The sequence below is a fragment of the Aphidius gifuensis genome, linkage group LG4 (genome assembly GCF_014905175.1).
Source record: "Aphidius gifuensis isolate YNYX2018 linkage group LG4, ASM1490517v1, whole genome shotgun sequence".
In the NCBI taxonomy this organism is placed as follows: Eukaryota; Metazoa; Arthropoda; class Insecta; order Hymenoptera; family Braconidae; genus Aphidius; species Aphidius gifuensis.
This window is the reverse complement of record NC_057791.1, coordinates 6317360-6338247: the sequence shown is the minus strand read 5'-3', so window position 1 is coordinate 6338247 and position 20888 is coordinate 6317360. Positions and strand designations below refer to the sequence as shown.

Sequence of the window (20888 nt, the reverse complement as noted above, 5' to 3'; positions counted from 1 at the left end):
TTTTTTGAGTTAAATATATGCACAAGTCAAGTCTCGTGTCGGGCTTGGTGAAACAATGGGCACCAGCTTGACACAAGGCTGTGTTACAAGGCTCGTGTGAGGGCGGGAAAAATCAAGGGGACAGTCTTGTGTCGAGCCTGGATTAACAAGGCTTGTCTAGTGACTGGAAAAACAGGCTTGACACAACCTTGAAATTTTTAATCTTGTGTGAGGCTTGGAATTAACGATTGACACAGGCTTGGTACAAGCCTGGACTAACAAGTCTTGTGCAATGACTATAAATACAGGTTTGACACGAGCTTGGAATTTTTAACCTTGTGTGAGGCTTGGAATTAACGATTGACACATGCTTGTTACAAGCCTGGACTAACAAGTCTTGTGCAATGACTGGAAAAATTCTCTGTGCCAAGCTAGGCACATTCTAGTCCACCAAGGCTAGGAAACACAAGCTTGTAACAAGCCTGGCACGGCCGTTCACCCTTGTGGGATCCTACCTGGGAAGTTACTGGTGAACTTAATTGGATTTCCTAATAATCTTCAAATTTGACGGAGTGCATTTAGCAACCTGTTAAATAGGTAAATTAAATAAAGATCTTCAGGCAAAAATAGCGTTGTAAATTTATATTGAAATCATATTAATTTAATATTAATATAATAAAAAAAAAATATAAAATTGTATCTAATACAAAATCGATAAATATAAATTATATACATAATTTAAAACGTAAATTTATATTGCAGCTTTGTTGCTCTAATGAAGTTACCAATAAAATAATTGACAATCAATTTTCAATAATACAGCAAAAACATCTATAAAAACGAAGAAAATATTTAAAATAGTTTAAGTTAAGCTTATCGTTGAGACGCTCTGCAAGAAAATTTCAATAAAAAATTATAGTTAATGCATATAGATTCAAACGCTTGCTGCAAGCAAATTTCTAAGAATTTTTCCATAAACTTAGATAAACAAGTTAACCAGTCAATAACAATTTTAAATAATACAGCACATAATATTTTTAAAAAATCAATATAAAATATAAATAAGCTTAGTATATTCAAGACAGTAACTTTATATCTTTTAATTTGAAACTCAATGATTTTATTGCTTTTTGACCTGAAGTAAGAAATACATTTTATTTGCTAGTTTTATTTTTTCTTATGTGCTCATTGCAAATTACACATTTTGAATTACTGATTTCTATTTTACAATTGTCAAAAATTTACAAATATTTTAAACATCTCGACCTTAAAATACATAAAATAAAATTGAAAAAATATAAAATATAAAAAACAAGCTTTAATTTTAAACAAAATATACACAACTGGAGCACGAGATAAACTTAATCGACTGGCGCATACAAACCCCACATTTATATTGCCAGATATTGGTTGCTATGACGACAACATCAGCTGATGCACCATCCCTATGACAAAAAAAATATCTCAAAAAAACACGTACGTTTCCCATTTTCACACAAATTTTTTTATTTTTTTATTAAACTGATAAATGACATACAATGCTTTATAAATATTGTGTGTGCATTTATTAATGTTGAAATTCTTTTTTTAAACTCAAATAAATTGTTTATAATAAAAATAAAATACTTGTACTATTACTGTGTGTCTATATGTATGTTTTAAATATTTTTTATTTAGCAACAATCGCACGTCAGTTCTTTCTAATAATCCAATGTATTTCCAACTTTATTTTAAATTGAGTTATCAAAAAATTAACGCTTCAACAGTTAATAAACACTCTGAAACCGTAGGCTCAATTTCCAGCAGAGACACCAATTATTTGTTCAATTTTTAAATAATTAATGACATTTGTTATTGTATTAACATAGTAGCATGAATAATTAAATACCTTCTGTTTTATCTTCAGTTATAAAGAAAATTAAAACGAAGAAAAACAGGTATGAACAATACGTAGGTAACGCGAAGCGTCCCACCTACGTAAAAATTATGTTCACCAGAATCATCATCAGTCCAATTCTTACTGGTTTTATTGTCGAAGACCAGATCAATATCGACTCTTTATATATTATATTTAAAAAAATCGATTTAACATACCTTTTATCTCTTATATAGACTGCTGTTAGCAGTTTTTATAATTGTCGGCATAATTTATCTTGTTGGTGCTGTTATTTACAGTTTTTTTGCTTCAGGAGAAAAACAAAAATGGGCAGATGATGAAAATACAGAGGACAAAAAAAATAATACTGAGAATAAAGAAATTGTCCTGAATGAATGGCATAGTATTTAACGGCAAATATTTTTTGAAATTTTCTAACGTGATAAATGCAAAAATATTTTATTTGATATAACATACCAGGAAAGTGTCCAGGATGACACATAAAAAAAACGTTATCACATATACACCTGAAAAGGTAAATAAATTGACTATAACAAAATTCTAACATAGTATAAACAAGGATAATTACAAGACGTCAAACTTTTGATGAAATATGTCCAACTCTCATGAAATGTTTGGAAAAGTTATGCTATAGAATATTCCATTCTGTGGGTATATGAAGAAGAGAAGTAAAAGCTTAAAGTGGTTGAAGAGGTGGAGCTCAATGAAGGGTAGAAAATAAAGGAATATTGTGTGTAAATTTTGTCCGGATAAGGGTAATTTGGTAAAGGTGAAGAACAACATGGATCAAATATGGTTATAGAGCATGTCCAGAATAATCCTTGTTAAATTACACAAGCATCGATAACCTCTCGAGAATATATATATATAATAGTCTTTCACAAGTTTTCCACTACCAAACCAAGTATATACCTATAGCTCTCATCGCATTTATATATATCTAAATATTGAATCGTGTGTGAGACTGGTGTATCCACTTCAAATTCTATTGATATGACATTCAACGCGTCATGTGACATGTTCATCGTTTTAAATGCCAATATCATATGCCAATAATCAATTAAATATTCACTCCGTATTATGCATAACCACAATACGAGTATGTGAAAAAAATATATATGTCCTTTATATTCAATGAACTCAAAAAAATTAGCTTTTTTTTTATTATTTTCAGTTTTATATAAAAAGATAAAAAAAGGGGTAGCTGATATGCTATCAACTTCTATTGTTTAAATTTCAATGGCATATTTTGTTCGAGCTGAAATGAAAAATAAAAATTTATTTTATATTTTGTTTAAATATATCATCCTTTGATGGAATATCATAAACGATTTTTTAAAAGTAAATTAAACATGTTATATGATAAACATTATTGACTAAATATATACTGTTGCTATGTGTTGTTGATTTGACCCGACACCGTAATGTATTGACAAGTTAAAATTTTATAAATATGATTGACTGAGAAAATTGAAAAAGTTTTAATGCATATAGAAAACGACAAACACGTTGAAAAGGAAATTTTTTAGTTAATTAAATTATGCTGACTTATTTTTTAATAATGAATTACCTACCGATTGACAATCTCGTCAAGCTTGAATATTAAATTAAAAATGACAAATAATATTAATTTAAAAGTTAATTAATAAATGAATTATCATTTTGAGTCAGTTAAAAACTTTATTTACAAACGACAATTATTATAATAATGGTAACTGTTGAGTTAAATTAGGGATGAGATAAAAATAAAAAAGTGTTTGCATATTGAACCTAAAATTTAATAAAATACCGGAGTTTCGTAGTAAAGGATATGTTTATTCAATCAAAAATATATAAACGATAAAGCTCATTGAGTATTCTGTTTTTGTTTGTGATGAATTAACCGGGATACTTTATCATCACGTTTGTATTTTAGATCAAATATTAAAAAAATATTTTAATAGAGGTGCTTGGTTTGTTACACCCAAGGTATTAGATTATTCAGATTATTTAATTTTTATTAAATTATATTAACGCAATTAAAATATAATTTACATGAATAAACTATTTTATCTTACCATGAATTTTTGTACTGTCGAAAAATAATCTCTTAAATAAACAACAACACTCTTACCAGTTGAAAAAGAAATTTCCAATTAAAATTAATTTCACTAATTGTTCCGTCCATACCGGAGCTGAATGTATTTATTGAAATCCATAAGTTGGAAATGATATTTTCAACTAGTCGATTTATATATTTATTTCTACGAAATTTGCAAATGATAATTTATCAATTATTTATTCAGATAATTAATACTGAAAATCAATATTACGTTCAAATTTATTCATCGAAAAATTTTGAATATTAAAATTGAAGTTTAATTATTTTAACATGTCTATTATTATTATTTAAACCTCAAAATATTTCTGAATGTATTGGTTAGTATATTGCTTGATAATAAGAGAAAAAACAGCCAAAAAATAAAATTTTAATTCAAAGTATTGAACAAAAATTTTGCTATCCTCCAAGATTACCAAGTATTTACATCAACTACGATAACTGCTGAGTGAGAATTCATTATCAAAGAGTTCATTGAAGTGTATTACTGAGAGTACATTTCGTGAGGGTGTTGGTATGAGTAAACTGTGTCTTTAATTGCTTTGACAATATTGTGGTTCAAGTTCGTGCCACTGACTAAACCACCTCAATATCAATGAAATTTCCAATAATTTGTAAATAAGCGGTAACTGATTTTTTTAATTTTTCAATTAACTTATATCTTCGAAATATTTATTATCAAACTTATTCGTTATTACTTATTAGTGTTGTATCAGTCTTGTTTATTATGAATTCAGTAAAGCATGTTCCAAACAAATACTATATACTGTCCGAAACAGCTTCTGGTTATTTTAATGCTAGAGCAATAGATTATTCTAGTTGGAATGCTTAAACTATAATGGAAGTTATAATCATATAGAGCAAGTATTTAGGTACGGCTCAAAGCATTTCCTTTTCATATGGTCAATTTTAAATACTACTATTATCAAACATTACAATTTACCAAGTAGAAAATATATGTATCAATTGAAAATGAGTTATATTTGATCATATTGTACTGTACTTTAAACATTCGATATTTATTTCTTATGTTTGAAAAAATATAAAAAAAGATATCAAAATGTAATTTATGCTTATTTTTAATATAATTTTAATAGCTTTTTTTTTTTACCTGTGGTGAATTTATCAACTCAATTATTATGTCGATATTATTTTTTTCTCAATAACTTTTTCAAAAATCATCTTCAATATGTTTTTTTTTCCCTGAGAGAAATTGGTAATCACTGTGATATCATTCTTGAAATTCCATCAAACATTCTATAATATACACGGGGTGTACTGCATTCTGTAGATAACAATTGGAAAATTCTAATAGTATCAAGTCTTGTATTTTGTACATCACACTTCAAGCGTGATAGAAAACTACAAACTTTGAAGAAATAAAGAAAAAAAAAAAAGTTCAACTGGATGCCTTTTACGGAAGATAAACTGAACTTAAAAAAAAAAGAAAAATAAATAAATTTATACTGGAATTCAAGAAGAAAGCAATATCGTATCTAGTTGAAGTTTAAAAAGTTGTATGTTAAAGTATAGTATCGTTAAGATATTGCAATATCAAATACCACTAGATATATATTTAACACTATCAACAGGTTGCAAAATCAACAACAGTTTTTTAGAAAATTTTAAATTATAAATAATGCATGTATTTTGAAGTTAAATTTTTGCTTTTTTTTCTGTTGCAGATGAACACGGAGAAACACCAAAGGTACTGCCAGTTGGTGAAGCAACATCACCAACTTTTAGTTCAAAAAATCAATATGACAAAGATGATGATAAAAGTAACATGATTGACAGTGAAACTTATGATCTAGAAGATTGTTCTGCTCAAGAGTACGAAATTATGAAGGTATATAAATAAAAATTAATATATATTTTATTCATAATTATTTCCAGTGTATTAATTATTTATTTTTTTCTTCTTTTAGGACAATCTATTGTTATACAATCATGCTCGATTGATGACTCAGGATAATCATAGCAAAGAATATCTTGTTAGCATTATGTTTTCACATTATGATCAGAACAACAATGGAAATCTTGAACGTGAAGAACTTGAACAGGTAAAAAAAAAACATACAATAATATATCAAATTAATTAAATTATAATTAGTCAAGTAATTTATTATCTTCTGGGAAAATACAAATTCGTAGAAAAATATTCAAAGTTTGCCTGATTAATTAAACAATATTTTAACTTAATTAACTTGAGTGAGTTCGTACAATCCCAATACAAATATTAATATAAAAATTATTAAAAATAAAAATAAGGGCTTTTTTTTTTTTTTCAAGTATACTCTATAAAAATTAGAAAATTGAGTAAACAATATATTTATTCATTTTATTTGAAAGTATACTAAAAAAAGTTAAATTTATTTTTTGAATTTTTTAAATAACAATTGAAACAAGTTATATTTTGTTTATTTATTTATTTTTTTTAAATTAATTATATAATTCTAAATTAATTTTATGTGTTACAATGCTAGATTGCAGAACGAGAAGACTTGGAACAATTAAGCAAAGGCTGCTCTCTCGGACACATGATAAGTTACGACGATGCTGACAAAGACGGACGTCTCAACATCAATGAATTTTACATGGCATTTAGCAAACTCTACAGTAAGATTAATACTAGTAAAAAAAAAAAAAAAAATTATTAATTAATTATATATACATGCATATAATATATACTCTACAAAAAAAAATATATAACATCGGAGTTCTCTTGATATCTTTTGACGGTTTAATTAATGTCAGAATAAAAGTTCAACTATATATATATATATTCAAGGTGGAAATAGTCACTATCTTTGCCACACAATCTCGTCATTTCGTTAATTTCTTCCGTTTCATTGTGTCATATCCTTTCTAGACAACTTTTTTTTTTTTTTTTTTTTGTGACTTTGTTTTATTCTAGCTCTTTCACCCTTTTTTTTTTATTTCTTTGACATGTCTCTGTACGTTTATACTTTTATCTTGACTGAAGAATTACTTTTTTGAAGAGACAATGAAAAAACTTTAAAATAAAAAAATTTATTCCTTTTGCAATTACTTTATTTTTTTAATTAAATATAATTATATTATATAAGTTTAATTTATAAAGAGTCTTTTACTAAAGACGATGATGTAAAATGCTGTGTCTTAAATTGAAATTATATTATATTTTAGGTGTATCAGTCGTTTCGCTCGATAAATCACTTGAAATAAATCACATTTCTGCTCGTGTTGGTGACAATGTTGAGATTAAATGTGATGTAACTGGTACACCATTACCTCCAATCGTCTGGCGACGTAATGATGCTGATCTCGAGGCACTTGGTGAACCAGATGTATGTATTGTGGAATATTCAATTAAAAATATTTAAACTTTTAATTAAATTACATTGTTATTGTTGTTGTTCTTGTTGTTTTATTTTTTAGGTTCGTGTATTTAATGATGGAAGTTTGTATCTCACTAGGGTACAATTAATTCATGCTGGCAATTATACTTGTCATGCATTGAGAAATAAAGATGTTGTTCAAACCCACATGCTAACCATTCACAGTAAGTCTTCAAATAAAATAAAACAATATCGTTTTTTTTTTTTTCCTAATTTTTATTTTTATTTTTTTGCGTCTGTGGTAATTCTATCTTGTCATCAACAAAAAAATCCTATTAAAATCTTCTCTTTCCTCACTAACAATCTTATCACAAACAGTCACGATTCTATATACAGTTTATCCAATCCCTCGCTCATCTCGGTTTATACGATGTACGCGATATTGGTTGGATCATTAAATGCCCTAGTTAAACTGTGTTCAGTATGAGATAGTTTGAGATTGGACTGTAGCTATTATATTATTTAGGAGGGTAAAAATAAAAATGAAAATGAAAAACTAATTTATTTTGATTCTATCGAAAAAATTTATGTATTTATAAAGCTATAAAAAAAAAAAGTAATATATAAATTTATAGATATATAAATTATATTTGAAATAATTATAAATTTATGCAAAAATAACACTATTTTCGGTCTCGCATAATTTTTTTTTATTTAGACCAATACCGAGAATCGAGACCGAGACCGCCTTGAATCAATAAAACGATACCGTGAAGAGACCGAGATGTCATGCGTTTGAAAGTCTCGCTAGTCCTCGTGAGACTCTGAAAATTTTAAATAATATTTTTTTTTTTCCTCTTACCGTATCGAATCATAATATTGAAAAGAATTGTTATATTCCTGCACAGTAAGACACTGCACAGTAGGGCACTGACGCCAAAGTCACAAGATATTCACAAGCTTCATTATGTATCAATGAAAATTGTAAAGACTTAAGTTACGCCAATTATATTTTCCTCAACTGATATTTTTTGTATTTGATGTTTCAAAAGCAATGATTTACTCTTGGAAAAAATAACATATCGATGAAGTAAAAAGAAAAAAAAAAGAAAATATACTATTTGTTTATGGCATTTCTAAAGACTTTTCTCAGACTAATTTAACGATTTTTAAATTTTTCAAGATTCACTTTGAACATTCGTTTTGTCTTTCATTTTTATTTTTTTTCTGGAAACAGAAAGATTATGTCTACTGTATTTGTTTACACAATTAGGACGTTCTGATGCTTTATCCTTGAAGTTGTTCAGTTCCTCTGTGGTCACGTTGAAGAAAACATCAAATTTTTTTTTAAAATGTCCAATAGCAAAAAAAGAAATTTCAGTGATAGAAATATAAACATAATTTTTTATTTCAAAAAATATGTAAAAAGTTTTAAATAAATCAATGTAAATATATATGTATATATATATTTTTGATATAAATATAATTTTTTTTTATGAATTTAATAAATGAAAATAAAAAACAAACGTCTTATATAAAAATAATTCTCGTCATAATTTTGTATGATTAATCAATTTTATTAATATTAAAATTAATAATCAATTTATTAATTAATATAATTCAATATTTATTGCATTATTTTATATTTTATAATTTTAAAAAACAGTAATACAATATTAATTGTTTTTATTTTACACGAATTTGATATACATGGTATTATTCAATCACTTTTTTTACTTTACTTGGACGAATAAATATTAGTATAAAAGCGAGACCCGGCGAGACTTGCGAGACGAGACCGAGACCGAGACCGAGACCGAGACCTAAAATCTTTAAATTGCGAGACCGAGACCGAGACCGAGACCTGGTGCGAACGAGCGAGACCGATACCGAGACTCGTCGAATCTCGTCTCGTCTCGTACCGCATGAAGCCCTAGAAATAATGAATATAAATATATTTTAAGGCAAAAAAATAACACTTGATTTTAATTATTAAACAAATTTTAATTTATTTTTATTTAGCAATACCAGAAGTCAGAGTTACACCAAGATTACAATCAAAACGTCCACGTGAAGAAGCAACAATGTCATGCAATGTTGTTGGTGAACCACTGCCACATGTTGAATGGTTAAAAAATGATGAACCACTGATGAACCATGAAATAGACAAATATGTTATAATTGGTAATGGAACAAAATTAATTATAAAAAATATTGGTTATGCTGATACTGGTGCATACATGTGTCAAGCGACAAGTATCGGTGGTCTAACAAGAGATATTAGTAGTCTCGTTATACAAGAACAACCAACACCAAGTAATTATATATTATAATAATGATTTTTTATTGTTTTGATTTAATTAAAATATATTTTATATTTAATATTATTTAATTATATTTTAAATTTCCCACTTTCGATTTACTGAAAAGCAATGATCTGTAACAAAGCCAACCACAAAACCAATGAACGATTGGTGGCTTTTAAATTTTCCCCTCTACCATCGATAGTTTTGACTCTTGATCCGATTGGAATTGCGGACTTTGTGGTTTTGCGCTTGTCTGGTATTTTCAGTTAAATCTATGTATATGTTTGATTTTCGCTAAACTATTATAGCCTCATATAAGCCCACGAATAAATTGGCTATATATTCTTTCAAATAAATTTATCATTATAAACTTTGATCAAGATAAACTATAAAGAAAAAAAATATATAAAACCACATTTAAAAAATCTAGCTGTAAAAAAATTGAATTCAAAGTTTTTTCATTTTCTTGCTCTTATATTTTAGTTAATATTTTGAAAATTATTTGTAAATTACATTTTGAAAAACAATAAAAAAAAAAATAACGAATAAACTTATAATTAAATGAAAAAAAAAAAAAAAAACTATTGATTATTACTAATGAGAAACGAGAGCCGCATATTTTTACTTCTTTTTAAACTTTTTAAAATGTAATTCATTTTGTTTTTTTTTAATTTTTTTAGCAGCAGCTAATGAGGAAAGAAGATTTTTTTCATTTCATGAATGGGGTATATCTGTTTATGAACCATCAACATGTCGTTTATATCATCAAATTGGATCAACCGACATTATACCAGGAACACAGGTGATAATTTTGTTTTTTTTTTTTAAATTTTTTTCAAATAATTGGATGTAAAATAAATAATCTTTTGGTTTGCTTAATACAGGAATATGTTTGTGGTGAGAAGGGAATATCTTGCAGCTGGGGTCGTGCAATTAATGTTGCAAATCGTTATGTCTATGTAACACAGCCAGAAAAAGACAGAGTATTGGTTATCAGTAAAATTCAGATGGTCGTTGTTGACGTAAGTATAAAAAACAGTTTGTTATTTATTAAATTGATATTTTTTTTATTTTTTAAAGCACCAGAGTAATTGAATTATTAAAGTATATGTCACTATATCACTTAATTCGAAAATAATATTGTCAATGTGAAATGGTACAAAATATTTTAAAGGAAAATTATGTTTTCAAATTTATTCATAGTAAATATAAATATAAATTGTTCATGGCATAAATTATTTAATGATTTAGTAATTTATCTACACATTAATCAAAATATTAAACAGAAATTATATTTTATCACAAAATAAATGTTAAAATAAAAATACAAATAGAAAAAAAAATATGCAATTTAATTTTTTAATTTTCAAATGAACACAAAAATAAATACTTTCAACTTTTAATAGAAAATTTAAATTTAAAATATATTAATTATACGTTTTAATAAATTAAAACTAATTTAAATATTATTAATATTATTCTTCAGGTTGTCACAACAGATAAATATCCAGTTGAATTACAATACGTACCAGCATTGGATCAAGTATGGGTATTAAATTGGCGTTCAGAACGTGATATTGGTATTAAGACAATACAAGTTATAAGGGATGCTGCACAGAAACGGAAACATCATACAGTACATCCAGAACCAATTGATGGACAGTTTGATCTTGTTCGTGGTTTATACATTCCACATTCACAGGTAAACACATACAGACATACATCAACTTTGATTATACATTTTAAACGTTTTATTTGTCAATCTCTACCTCATCATTATCACCTTCATCATCATCGTCATCATCAATATGTCCATCACGTATTACATTATATATACATACTGAGAAAATTGATTTCTCTGTTATGCTAATTTAATATGTGTTATGTATATATTATACATGTCTTATTGTATATAAATGTCTTATTGTTGCAGGATATTGGACAGATGTTCAAATACGGATATGTCACTCATACCAATCAACGAGGAATGTATAAACTTGATTTAGCGAATATGAGATATACAAGAAGTGCTGATCTTGCACCTTATAATTGTGTACCAATTAATATACAATTTCCTGCTTTATGTAAGTTTTGTTTTTCAATTTTATTAATGATATAATTAGATTTAGAAATATATAAATGTAAAAATACATTAGAAAATAGTATACTTATTCCTCGAATGGCTAAGCAGTTGTCTCTTCGTTGAAATTAAATTCGAAACCTTTCAAAATTCAGAATGAATTTATTTTATTTTAGACTATGTTAATAATCGTATTTTTTTATCTTTTTTATTTGAAATATTACATCAATGAATATTGGTAAATTCAGCTAGCCAACAAATGAGTTTCAGGTTTAGTTATTTTTCTTGAGGTTTTAGAGCTTGGCACTGTGACTTGCGGATTTTACATCTAGAATGAAAAAAAATTTTCAGAGTCATCCACAGATCACCGTGCCAACTATATATAATCCAACAAATTATTCTAGAAACTATCCAATTTTTAAAATATCAAATGAAATTTATTTTCAATCTATCAAGCATAAAATTGATGTAGTATAATTTTAAAAATAAACAAAGCTTTTTTTTAAATATTTCAGATAGTTTTGTTATTCTCGAGTGTGAAGAACCAGTAACTGGAAAACCATCAGGTCAATTATTGTTAGATTATTTAACTGACACTGTGCTATCACACAAACCTGAACTAATTGGACGACCAATGGTATCACCAGATTCACGTCATGTTGTAACATTAGATAAACAACAGTCTGGTGTTACACTTGTCGTACAAGAAATATTACGTAAGTATAAAAAAAAGTTTGTAGAAAAAAAAAATAATGTACCTACTTATAATAATGATTAATTTTATTTTAAGCAAATGGACTTAAATTTTCATTTGATGTTAAAACCACATTGAACATAAGTGACATGACATTTTATCCATCACAAACAACTCATGGATATGATCTTTATGCATCATCAACAGACAAAGATGATATTTTATTTCTTAATTTATCTACCGGTAATTATTATTCAAATTAATTTAAATGTATGTTTAAATATATTTAATATTTAATATTTGTATTTATGAATTAACAGGAAAAGTTGAAATGATAACAGGAGTTGGAAAAGCAATGCCAGTTAATTTAACAAAATGGAAAAATCCAAATCGACCAATTGTACAAAGTGGAATATTTGGTAGATATATGGTAAGTCCATCGACAGAAGCACTATTTGTATTAAATGGCGAAACACGAACAGTTAATTGTGAAATTGGTGGTTTGGTACATCCTGGTGCAATTGTATGGTTCACAGTGACACTTCATTGAATAATTTTTTTTAAAAAAAAACAGTAAAAGTTTTCGAAACAATTTTGTAAAAATTACTAATTTCTCTGATACAATAAAACATTTAAAATATCAAATAAATTGAAAAAATTATAAATAAAAAAATTATATTATATATTTAATTTGTGGAAAAATTGATAAACAATAATTATATCTATGATAAACTTTTACGAGAATAAATAAATAATAAAAAAAAAAATTATTTTAAATAACAAAGTGCCCTCGTAATGTCTTTTCAAAAAAATAAATAAAATAAAATAAAATAACTATTAGAATTATTAATTAATGTGAAAAAAAAATGATTATTATTATTCATAGAGAAATTTGACACAATAAAACAAATTAAATTAACGAGGATGTGTTTTTTTTTTCACTTGGAAAAAAAAAAATTATAAAAATATATGAATAAAATCATTCATGATTGTTGAACATTTGTTCGTAAAATATCATTCTCATATTAATTGTAAAGACTCACAGTTAACAATAATTAGTGATATGTTAATAATAATACATAATATTAATGATAAAAAAAAAATATTGTTACGTAATATTGTAAAGTGTGTGAAAGTAGAATTTTTTATAAAAAAGATTTACCAAAAAAAAAGCTATTGAAAAAAAAAATTCTCCCATACAAAATTTTGTTTAAATAATCAATCATACCACAAATCATAAAAATAACATGAATAATTTCTCAAAATATTATTAATAAATAATAAAAATTCTGTAAAATTAGATTTAAAAAATTATAATAAAAATGAAGATATTAAAAATATTTATATTTATAACGGAAAAATGGATACCGGTATGATATCGATTTAATTATAAATAAATTGTATAAGAATTGGAAAAACAAAATTGTGAGATTGTCTATTATCCTCCTCGTAATTTCAATTGTTTATTATTTTTTCAATAAAAATTTATGTTCCAAAGATAGTTTAATTTAGTTTTAAATTTTTAATGAGAGTTTGAACACAATTTAATTTTTTTAATTATGTCTATAGAGTTGATAAAATTTCTCAACTAGATTTATCAAATATTTATGCATACTTTGTCAAAATTTAATGACGACTGCTTGTTCTGCTAGTTTAAAAAGCATTTTTTGTTGAAATTTATAAAACTTAGCACGTGTGTAAAATGATGAGCATAAAAAAGAAAAATGATTTTAAATTTTTCATATATACTTATATCCTTGAGTCTTAACAATATTCATAAAAATCTTAACTTAAAAAGAAAAAATAGTTATTTTATCTTCTAGTTTATAAACAATCTAATATTAATATTTTTTAAGCAACCCAGTATTATGCATTACCCAAATTTATTATCAAAATTCCTCACTAATAAAATTCTACATTCGCATGCGTTCGAACTCTCGTGAAATTAAAAAAAAATATTATAAATAAAGCAAAACTATTCAAGTATCTAAAAAAAAAAATTTTATAAAATTGTAAATAAATTATTGGTTAATTAGCGATGAAATAAAAAATATAAATATGCATTATGGACCCGCTGTATTGAAGACAGCAAAATATTATTAATATTTTAAATGTCACAAATATAATTTTATTGAAATTGAAAAAAAGAAAAAAAATTCTGTTGCTTGATAAAAATTTAAACAATTTGTAAAACATTTTAATCATAATTAGCACATAATGACACAACAATAATTATTGTATATTTGTGTGAATGTGTGTTTGTTAATATAACTCATTGTAACAATGAAAAAGACAACATAAATTATTTAATAAAAATTATTAAGTAAAATTGTTAAATATTTATTTCTATAAATAACGATTCATTTTTAAACTTTTTTTTTTTTCTAATAAATTACGTTTATTTACTTTTGTCTTTCACAATCAATTTTAATTTTTTTTTTTTGTTTTTTTTTCATACACTGTACACCCCTTTCCCCTTATAAGAAAAGAAAAAAAAAAAGAAAGAACAAAACACAATAAATAATTTAACATTTTAATTTAATTTTTTTGCAATGATATTTTTTTATATAATATATAAAAAAAAATTTTAATAATTGTTTATTTTCTGTTAATCTCTTCAAAATTTAATTGAAGAAGAAAAAAATATAAAGGAACAATTGTCTAGTTTCATTTTTAATCTTAAAAAATAAAAATGTAATTAATTTATAAACTAATTTGTTTTTGATCTGTCATTATGTTTAATAACGGAGTATTTTTTTGTAGTTTTTGTTGTTGAGATAATCAACAGTACGGTTTACGGTATAAGTTGAAAATTATTAAAAGCAGAGTTAATAATTTTTACTAGTGACAATTTTTCCTGGACCAATAATAATATGTGTTAAATTTTTAATTATTCAAATATTGTTGGGTTTTGAATTATTGGTCCCTTGTCGACTGTAGAATAGGATATATGCATTACTAAAATCTTCATCTTGTGGTTTTTGTCTACTTGTTATTTCATCATTGTAATAATGCCAAATATCTGTACGTGGATTTTTAGCATATGCTGTATAATGTCCAGCTGCAACACCTCCAAAATGACATACACAAGCATAGAGATCATAAAGATGACGTCCCACATTAAGTCCAGCTAATGGAAACGTCACTTTGTTGTCAAGTTTCATACTGACACATTCATGAAATACAAATCTTTTTAGATAGACTATGAGGTATTGTGGATAACGATGAACAGTTAGTGTTTTAGTTGCACATTGATTTTTTTCACATTTTGGACAATACCATGGATTATGTTCATCAAGAGTTTCACTTTGACTAAATGCCTGAAGACAATCATAAAGTGAAAGTGGATGTGGTGGACGTTGTTTTTTGATACTAATATGATCAATTGGTGGTATTTGTTTTGGTACATTATCTGTATATCTAACAGCAAGTGTATCATTTGATGATATATTTATTAAACCAGTATCAGGCACTTTACATCCAGTACAACGTGAATTCCACATGCATCGAGAACAATGATGTCCTTGTCCATCAACAAAATGAATGGTATATTCATTATCTTGTGGTACAATTTTTTTAATAACATCATGTAAATCTTTGGCATCAATACGTGATGGTAATTTAACAAGATGTGGATTACCAAATAATTTAGTTCCTTTACAATTATTTGGTGCTTCATCAGTCGTATCATGACGCAATACAAGTGGTACATTTAATATTCTAATTGCTGGTCTTGGTCTTCCAGTTTGATCAATTTTTGTAAATGACGTACTATCAACTTTACGTGGACAACATGGACAATCTCGTGGTACTGTAAAATATCCCTTTAAAAAAAAAACAAATCAAAACAAAAAATTTTATTAGTTAAATATTTAAAAATAAATTTTTAAAATTGATAAAAAAATATATATATAAAATAAATAATCTCTCAGAAATTGACAGTATCAAATTAGTCTGAATTGAGTTCCAGTTTTTTAAAAAAAAACTAGCTTGCAGATTGTACTCAAAATGCGGATTACACGAGTTTCCAATTTAACAATAATCACCTCAACAATGTCACATTGACAAAGTATCCCAGGCAATTGAAAATTGTCAAACCATTTCTGGTTCCCATGCGTGTTATTATAACACCACCCAGCTAGAGTGTTTTAATAAACCTTGTCTCAGACCTTCCCGAGGTATTAATTACCATTGGTAACATAATTATGTACCCAGTTTGTAAACCCCAACTGCTAGATTGACACTGTCATTGGTCATCATTGAGATTTTAATTTATTTATATAAAAAAGTATCAATTCATATTTTATATTAATAAAAGAAAAAAAAGTTAATTACCTCAACACAATTATCACAAACAACAAATTTACAATTATTTTCATCATGTCTACTTAAGTCACCATCCAATTCTTCAAGGCATATAATACATGGTCCAATTTCAACATAATCATTTGTATTATTTTGTGTTAAATCAGTATCTGTTAAACGATCATTACTAGTTGCATCAGGTGTTGTTGTAGTTGATTCAGCTGGTGGTTCAGTTAATTCAAATGCATATATTGTTCTATTTGTATCATCAACATGTCTCAATAGCATATTGTCATCCTGCAAAAAATAATTAAATAAAATTATTATTAGTAAATTGGATTTAAAAATTGATAAATGTTTAATGAAATGTAGCCTTGTAATTAATCTATCAATAACAAGAGTGTTCTTTCATTGATTTTTTTTATATTGGAGGGCAGTATCAACGATATTTTAATCTTTAAAAAATGCCATTTTCTTAACCCTCCATTTAGAAAGAATAATAAAAAAAATTATTTACCAATATTCTAGCGATATGATCTTCTAAAACTTCAGCAAATGCAATATTGTTTGTTGATAGATCCTCAATACCAAGTAATTTAATAAGTTCTTCTTTCATTTTAACAACACGTGATTGTTTGTTTAATGATAAAACACATCTTGTTGCTGGTTCATTTGATGCTGGTACATATGTTACAGTTAATTGACGTTCCATAGCATGTGGTAATGGTACTGACAAATACATAAATGGCTCGTATGTTACAGAAACATGCTTACATTCAGCGCAAACAACCTGTAAATCACAAACAATTAGAATTAATAAATAATTTCATATTTTACTATAATAATATATTTTTTTTTTATTTCTTTTAAATTTGTCCGATCTATTGAACCTTGTCTGTTGTGTTATTGAATGCAGAAAAGGAGGAAAGATAACCGCGTTTAATCTTGGAGAATATTAAACAATAATATTTATTTAAAAAAATATAAAAATATAATATTCTCCTTTTTTTTATATTAAATTAATTTGTTTAATAGTAATTAGGAAAAAAAACTTACAGTGCTTTTAAATTGTCCTTGAAATGTATCAACAATAATACTTTGATTTGATTTTAAATGTTTTATCCAAAATTTATCAGCATCAACTTCATCATCAGTTGCAACTGCACCATTATTATTATAATTTAATATTGTATTTAAACTATTATTATCATTATCATCATATTTCATACGTTTAACAAAACATTCATCATTTGTTAAACAATCAGTCTTATCATTATTAACAACATCATTAATACGTTTTGTTATTAATAATTTTGAATTAAAATCATGATTTTCAATTAAATTTGTTGTATTATTAATTTTTTTATTTGTGTATTTTTCACTTTTAATTGTTGGTGTATCATTAAAATTTTTATTTTTACCAAGTAAATTTGTATTACTTGTTTTAGCATTTTTGATAATATCATTTAAATCATTGCAATTATTTTTTTCATTAGTACCATTTAATTGATTTGTATTATTATTTTCAATTTTATTATTATAAATAAAATCTGTTTTATTATCAATTAAATCATCATCATTAATTGGTGAACCAGATAATGAATTAGCAACACTATCAAGATCATCAATTGATGAATCAAGACCCCTTGGTGATCCAGCCATTGTTACATTTGGACTATTTGGACAATCTGATAATGGTGAATTGTTAAACAAATTATCATCATCATTAATTGTGGCAGTTAATAAATCATTATCGACAATTTTTGTTGAATTATTATCTAAATTATTTGTTGAATTGGCAGTTGTAGTTGTAGTAGTTGTAGTTGTAGCCGTTATTGCTGTAGTTGATATTACTGATAAATGATTTAAATTTAATGTTTTAGCAGCATTCATTTGTTCATGAAGTGTATCAAGTAATAATGCAAGAAATTCTTGACAATCATGCTGTCTATAATCTTTAAATTGTGAATGATATGCACCAAGTGTTTGTTTAAATTCAATTGGTCTAACAACACTATATTTACCGGACCACATTTTAGTTAATAATTTACTAAAATGTGACATTAATGTACCAGATGGTGTTAATAATTTATCATCATCATTATTTTTATCTTCTAAATCCAAAAAATGACCAAGTACTGTTGGTGATGCTGTCAAACATTGTAATCCAGCAGCCATAAAACATGTATTACCAAGATTACGAAGACCACAAACACCGGCTGGTGTTGATACTTCAATGACAGTATCATCTTGTATATCACATGTATCATTAAATATATTATTTAACGTTGAACCTGATGGTAAAAATGGACCATGTTCAACACCATGAATCATTGATACACTGCCAGAATTTGTATCACTAATTTGACTATCCATTCGGATGATAATTTATCTGTTAAATGATAATTAAAATTATTAATAAACTAACAAAATAATTAAAGCATTTATTTTTAATAAAAATGAGGCTATAATTTGCAATGCTTTCAAGCGCTTTATCAAAGACCTACAGTTGAGCTTGCCAATGTTAATTTCGGGGTTAAAACAAACACATATAAACATGAAGCGTCTGTGAGGCTTGAAAAAACCGAATTCGAATCGAACGCAAAGAAACGAGCCTTCATGTTAATATGTGTTAGTCTTAACCCCGAAATTAACATTTAACAACGCGGTTTTTAATATTTTCAATACACTTTAATTTAAGCTATAATCACGCTGCATCACTAAATTCACGCTAAAAGCCGCGTTAGGACCACCTTAAATGGTGCAAATTGCTGCATTCAAGTCAGTTTGAGGTTAGAATAATACAATGCTCATTTTGTTTATAATTAATACGTTAATATCAATAAAAATACATTTTTACTTCTTCAATTTTTTTGTAGATTAATAATTTATCAAAGAATGATAATGGATGAGGAGAAAAACAATTGTTCAACACAAAAAATTAATAACGTGAAATAGCACTATTTATGGGTGTTTTGTTGAACTTTTTTTTTTTTATTAATATTGAATTTTTTAATTAATAGTTATAAAAAATTATGATCTTGAAAAATTAATAATTACTTACTTAATTTTATTCTTTTATAATGATCAAAAAGTGATCTCGTGGCAATCCCACTTTCGCCGTGTGCTGACCGCCATTGCGGAACACGGTATGGCGGACTGGCCGGTCGCTTGCACGGAAAGAATCAGAAAGAATCAAAGCGAAAAAACTTTTTTATTTCATCGCATTGCATCGCATATCATCGTTATTTTACATATACTCTGTTTATCGTAACAACGCTACCTCGTGTGACCCATTGAGATAAATGTATAATTTATTATAATAACGAAAAAAAAAAATTAATTATTATCAATTTTATAGACTGTATCAGATTGCATCAAATATTTTATTTGCAATTTAATAATTTATTTCAGGTTTCTTATAAATGTCGAAGAGTTAGTCAAACGCAGGTATATATTTTTTAAAAAATTACAGTAAAAAGACGGTATTTTTCTGTATCAGATCGGGCATTTCTCTTGAGGCTTAAAGATTACGGTGGAAATGGCACCCATTCAACGGATATTAATTATTATCAATGGAGTTATTATTCCACATCCGCTAAATATCGTAGGCTTTAATGACAATTCAATGTATACGGAGAAAATTGAAGTAAATCGAAAAAATATAGAGTAATGCGGAGAAATTTGGAGGGAATTGGAGCATTCGTAGAAATATCGGAAAAAAGCGGTATAAACTTTTTACCAGGACTTGTTTAGCTCAAGAATGTTTATTTTTAAAGGAGTTGAATTTTCGAGTTGAATTTGTTAGCTGTTGTGTTATCAATGCTTATGATTAAAATAACCATTTTTTGGCGATTTACTTTTTAAGGGTATATAACGACGTTTAAAAAGTAAACTACCATAAAGATGACTAAATTTAAACTTTTAAATACCAGATACTGCCAAATACAATTTTTTTGAAGACATATCAAGTGAAATTTACCAAAGTTAGTAGGTGCTTTCTTTTGTGAATTTATTTTTTTTTCACTTTTATGCGCCTGTCATGCAAACTTGAGGAAAGAACAGTGGTGTCAAACAAATAATTCTTAAAAAATAAGAATTAAAACATGGCTGATCCAGCCCCTCATGTCCTACGCTGTTGCAAACTGACTTTTTGCTGCCTGCGCATTCAACTGCGCATGCGCGAAAATAAACAGGAAAAAAATAAAT

The 20888-nt window shown here is 26.2% G+C and overlaps 2 protein-coding genes across 2 annotated transcripts in view; one reads left to right on the top strand and one right to left on the bottom strand.

Moving 5' to 3' along the window:
* LOC122854923 (follistatin-related protein 5-like) overlaps nucleotides 1-14862 on the top strand; it is a 154937-nt gene extending 140075 nt beyond the window's left edge. Inside the window, exons 6-18 of the mRNA XM_044155963.1 lie at nucleotides 5660-5823; nucleotides 5903-6037; nucleotides 6461-6593; nucleotides 7143-7303; nucleotides 7395-7518; nucleotides 9317-9610; nucleotides 10281-10402; nucleotides 10485-10622; nucleotides 11087-11302; nucleotides 11534-11684; nucleotides 12196-12396; nucleotides 12471-12617; nucleotides 12695-14862. Coding sequence (XP_044011898.1) covers nucleotides 5660-5823; nucleotides 5903-6037; nucleotides 6461-6593; nucleotides 7143-7303; nucleotides 7395-7518; nucleotides 9317-9610; nucleotides 10281-10402; nucleotides 10485-10622; nucleotides 11087-11302; nucleotides 11534-11684; nucleotides 12196-12396; nucleotides 12471-12617; nucleotides 12695-12924 — 2216 coding nt within the window. The 3' untranslated portion in view covers nucleotides 12925-14862. The remainder of the gene's footprint in view (nucleotides 1-5659; nucleotides 5824-5902; nucleotides 6038-6460; nucleotides 6594-7142; nucleotides 7304-7394; nucleotides 7519-9316; nucleotides 9611-10280; nucleotides 10403-10484; nucleotides 10623-11086; nucleotides 11303-11533; nucleotides 11685-12195; nucleotides 12397-12470; nucleotides 12618-12694) is intronic.
* Nucleotides 14794-19878, bottom strand: LOC122854921 (ubiquitin carboxyl-terminal hydrolase 32-like). Its single transcript, XM_044155958.1, has 5 exons — nucleotides 19744-19878; nucleotides 17736-19071; nucleotides 17197-17469; nucleotides 16710-16976; nucleotides 14794-16198 (listed from the first exon to the last, which is right to left on the bottom strand). The coding sequence occupies exons 2-5, from the start codon at nucleotides 19053-19055 to the stop codon at nucleotides 15269-15271; spliced, it is 2790 nt and encodes a 929-aa protein (XP_044011893.1). The 5' UTR covers nucleotides 19056-19071; nucleotides 19744-19878; the 3' UTR covers nucleotides 14794-15268.
* Between the last annotated feature and the right edge of the window lie 1010 nt (nucleotides 19879-20888).

Bases quoted from the DNA above. Each gene is read 5' to 3' on its own strand.
- LOC122854921 (XM_044155958.1), bottom strand. From the start codon at position 19,055: ATGGATAGTCAAATTAGTGATACAAATTCTGGCAGTGTATCAATGATT. The intron at 16,977-17,196 runs GTAAATAATTTT...TATTTTTTGCAG, and splicing joins ATCATATCGCTAGAATATTG to GATGACAATATGCTATTGAG. The intron at 16,199-16,709 runs GTAATTAACTTT...TTTTTTTTAAAG, and splicing joins TTTGTGATAATTGTGTTGAG to GGATATTTTACAGTACCACG.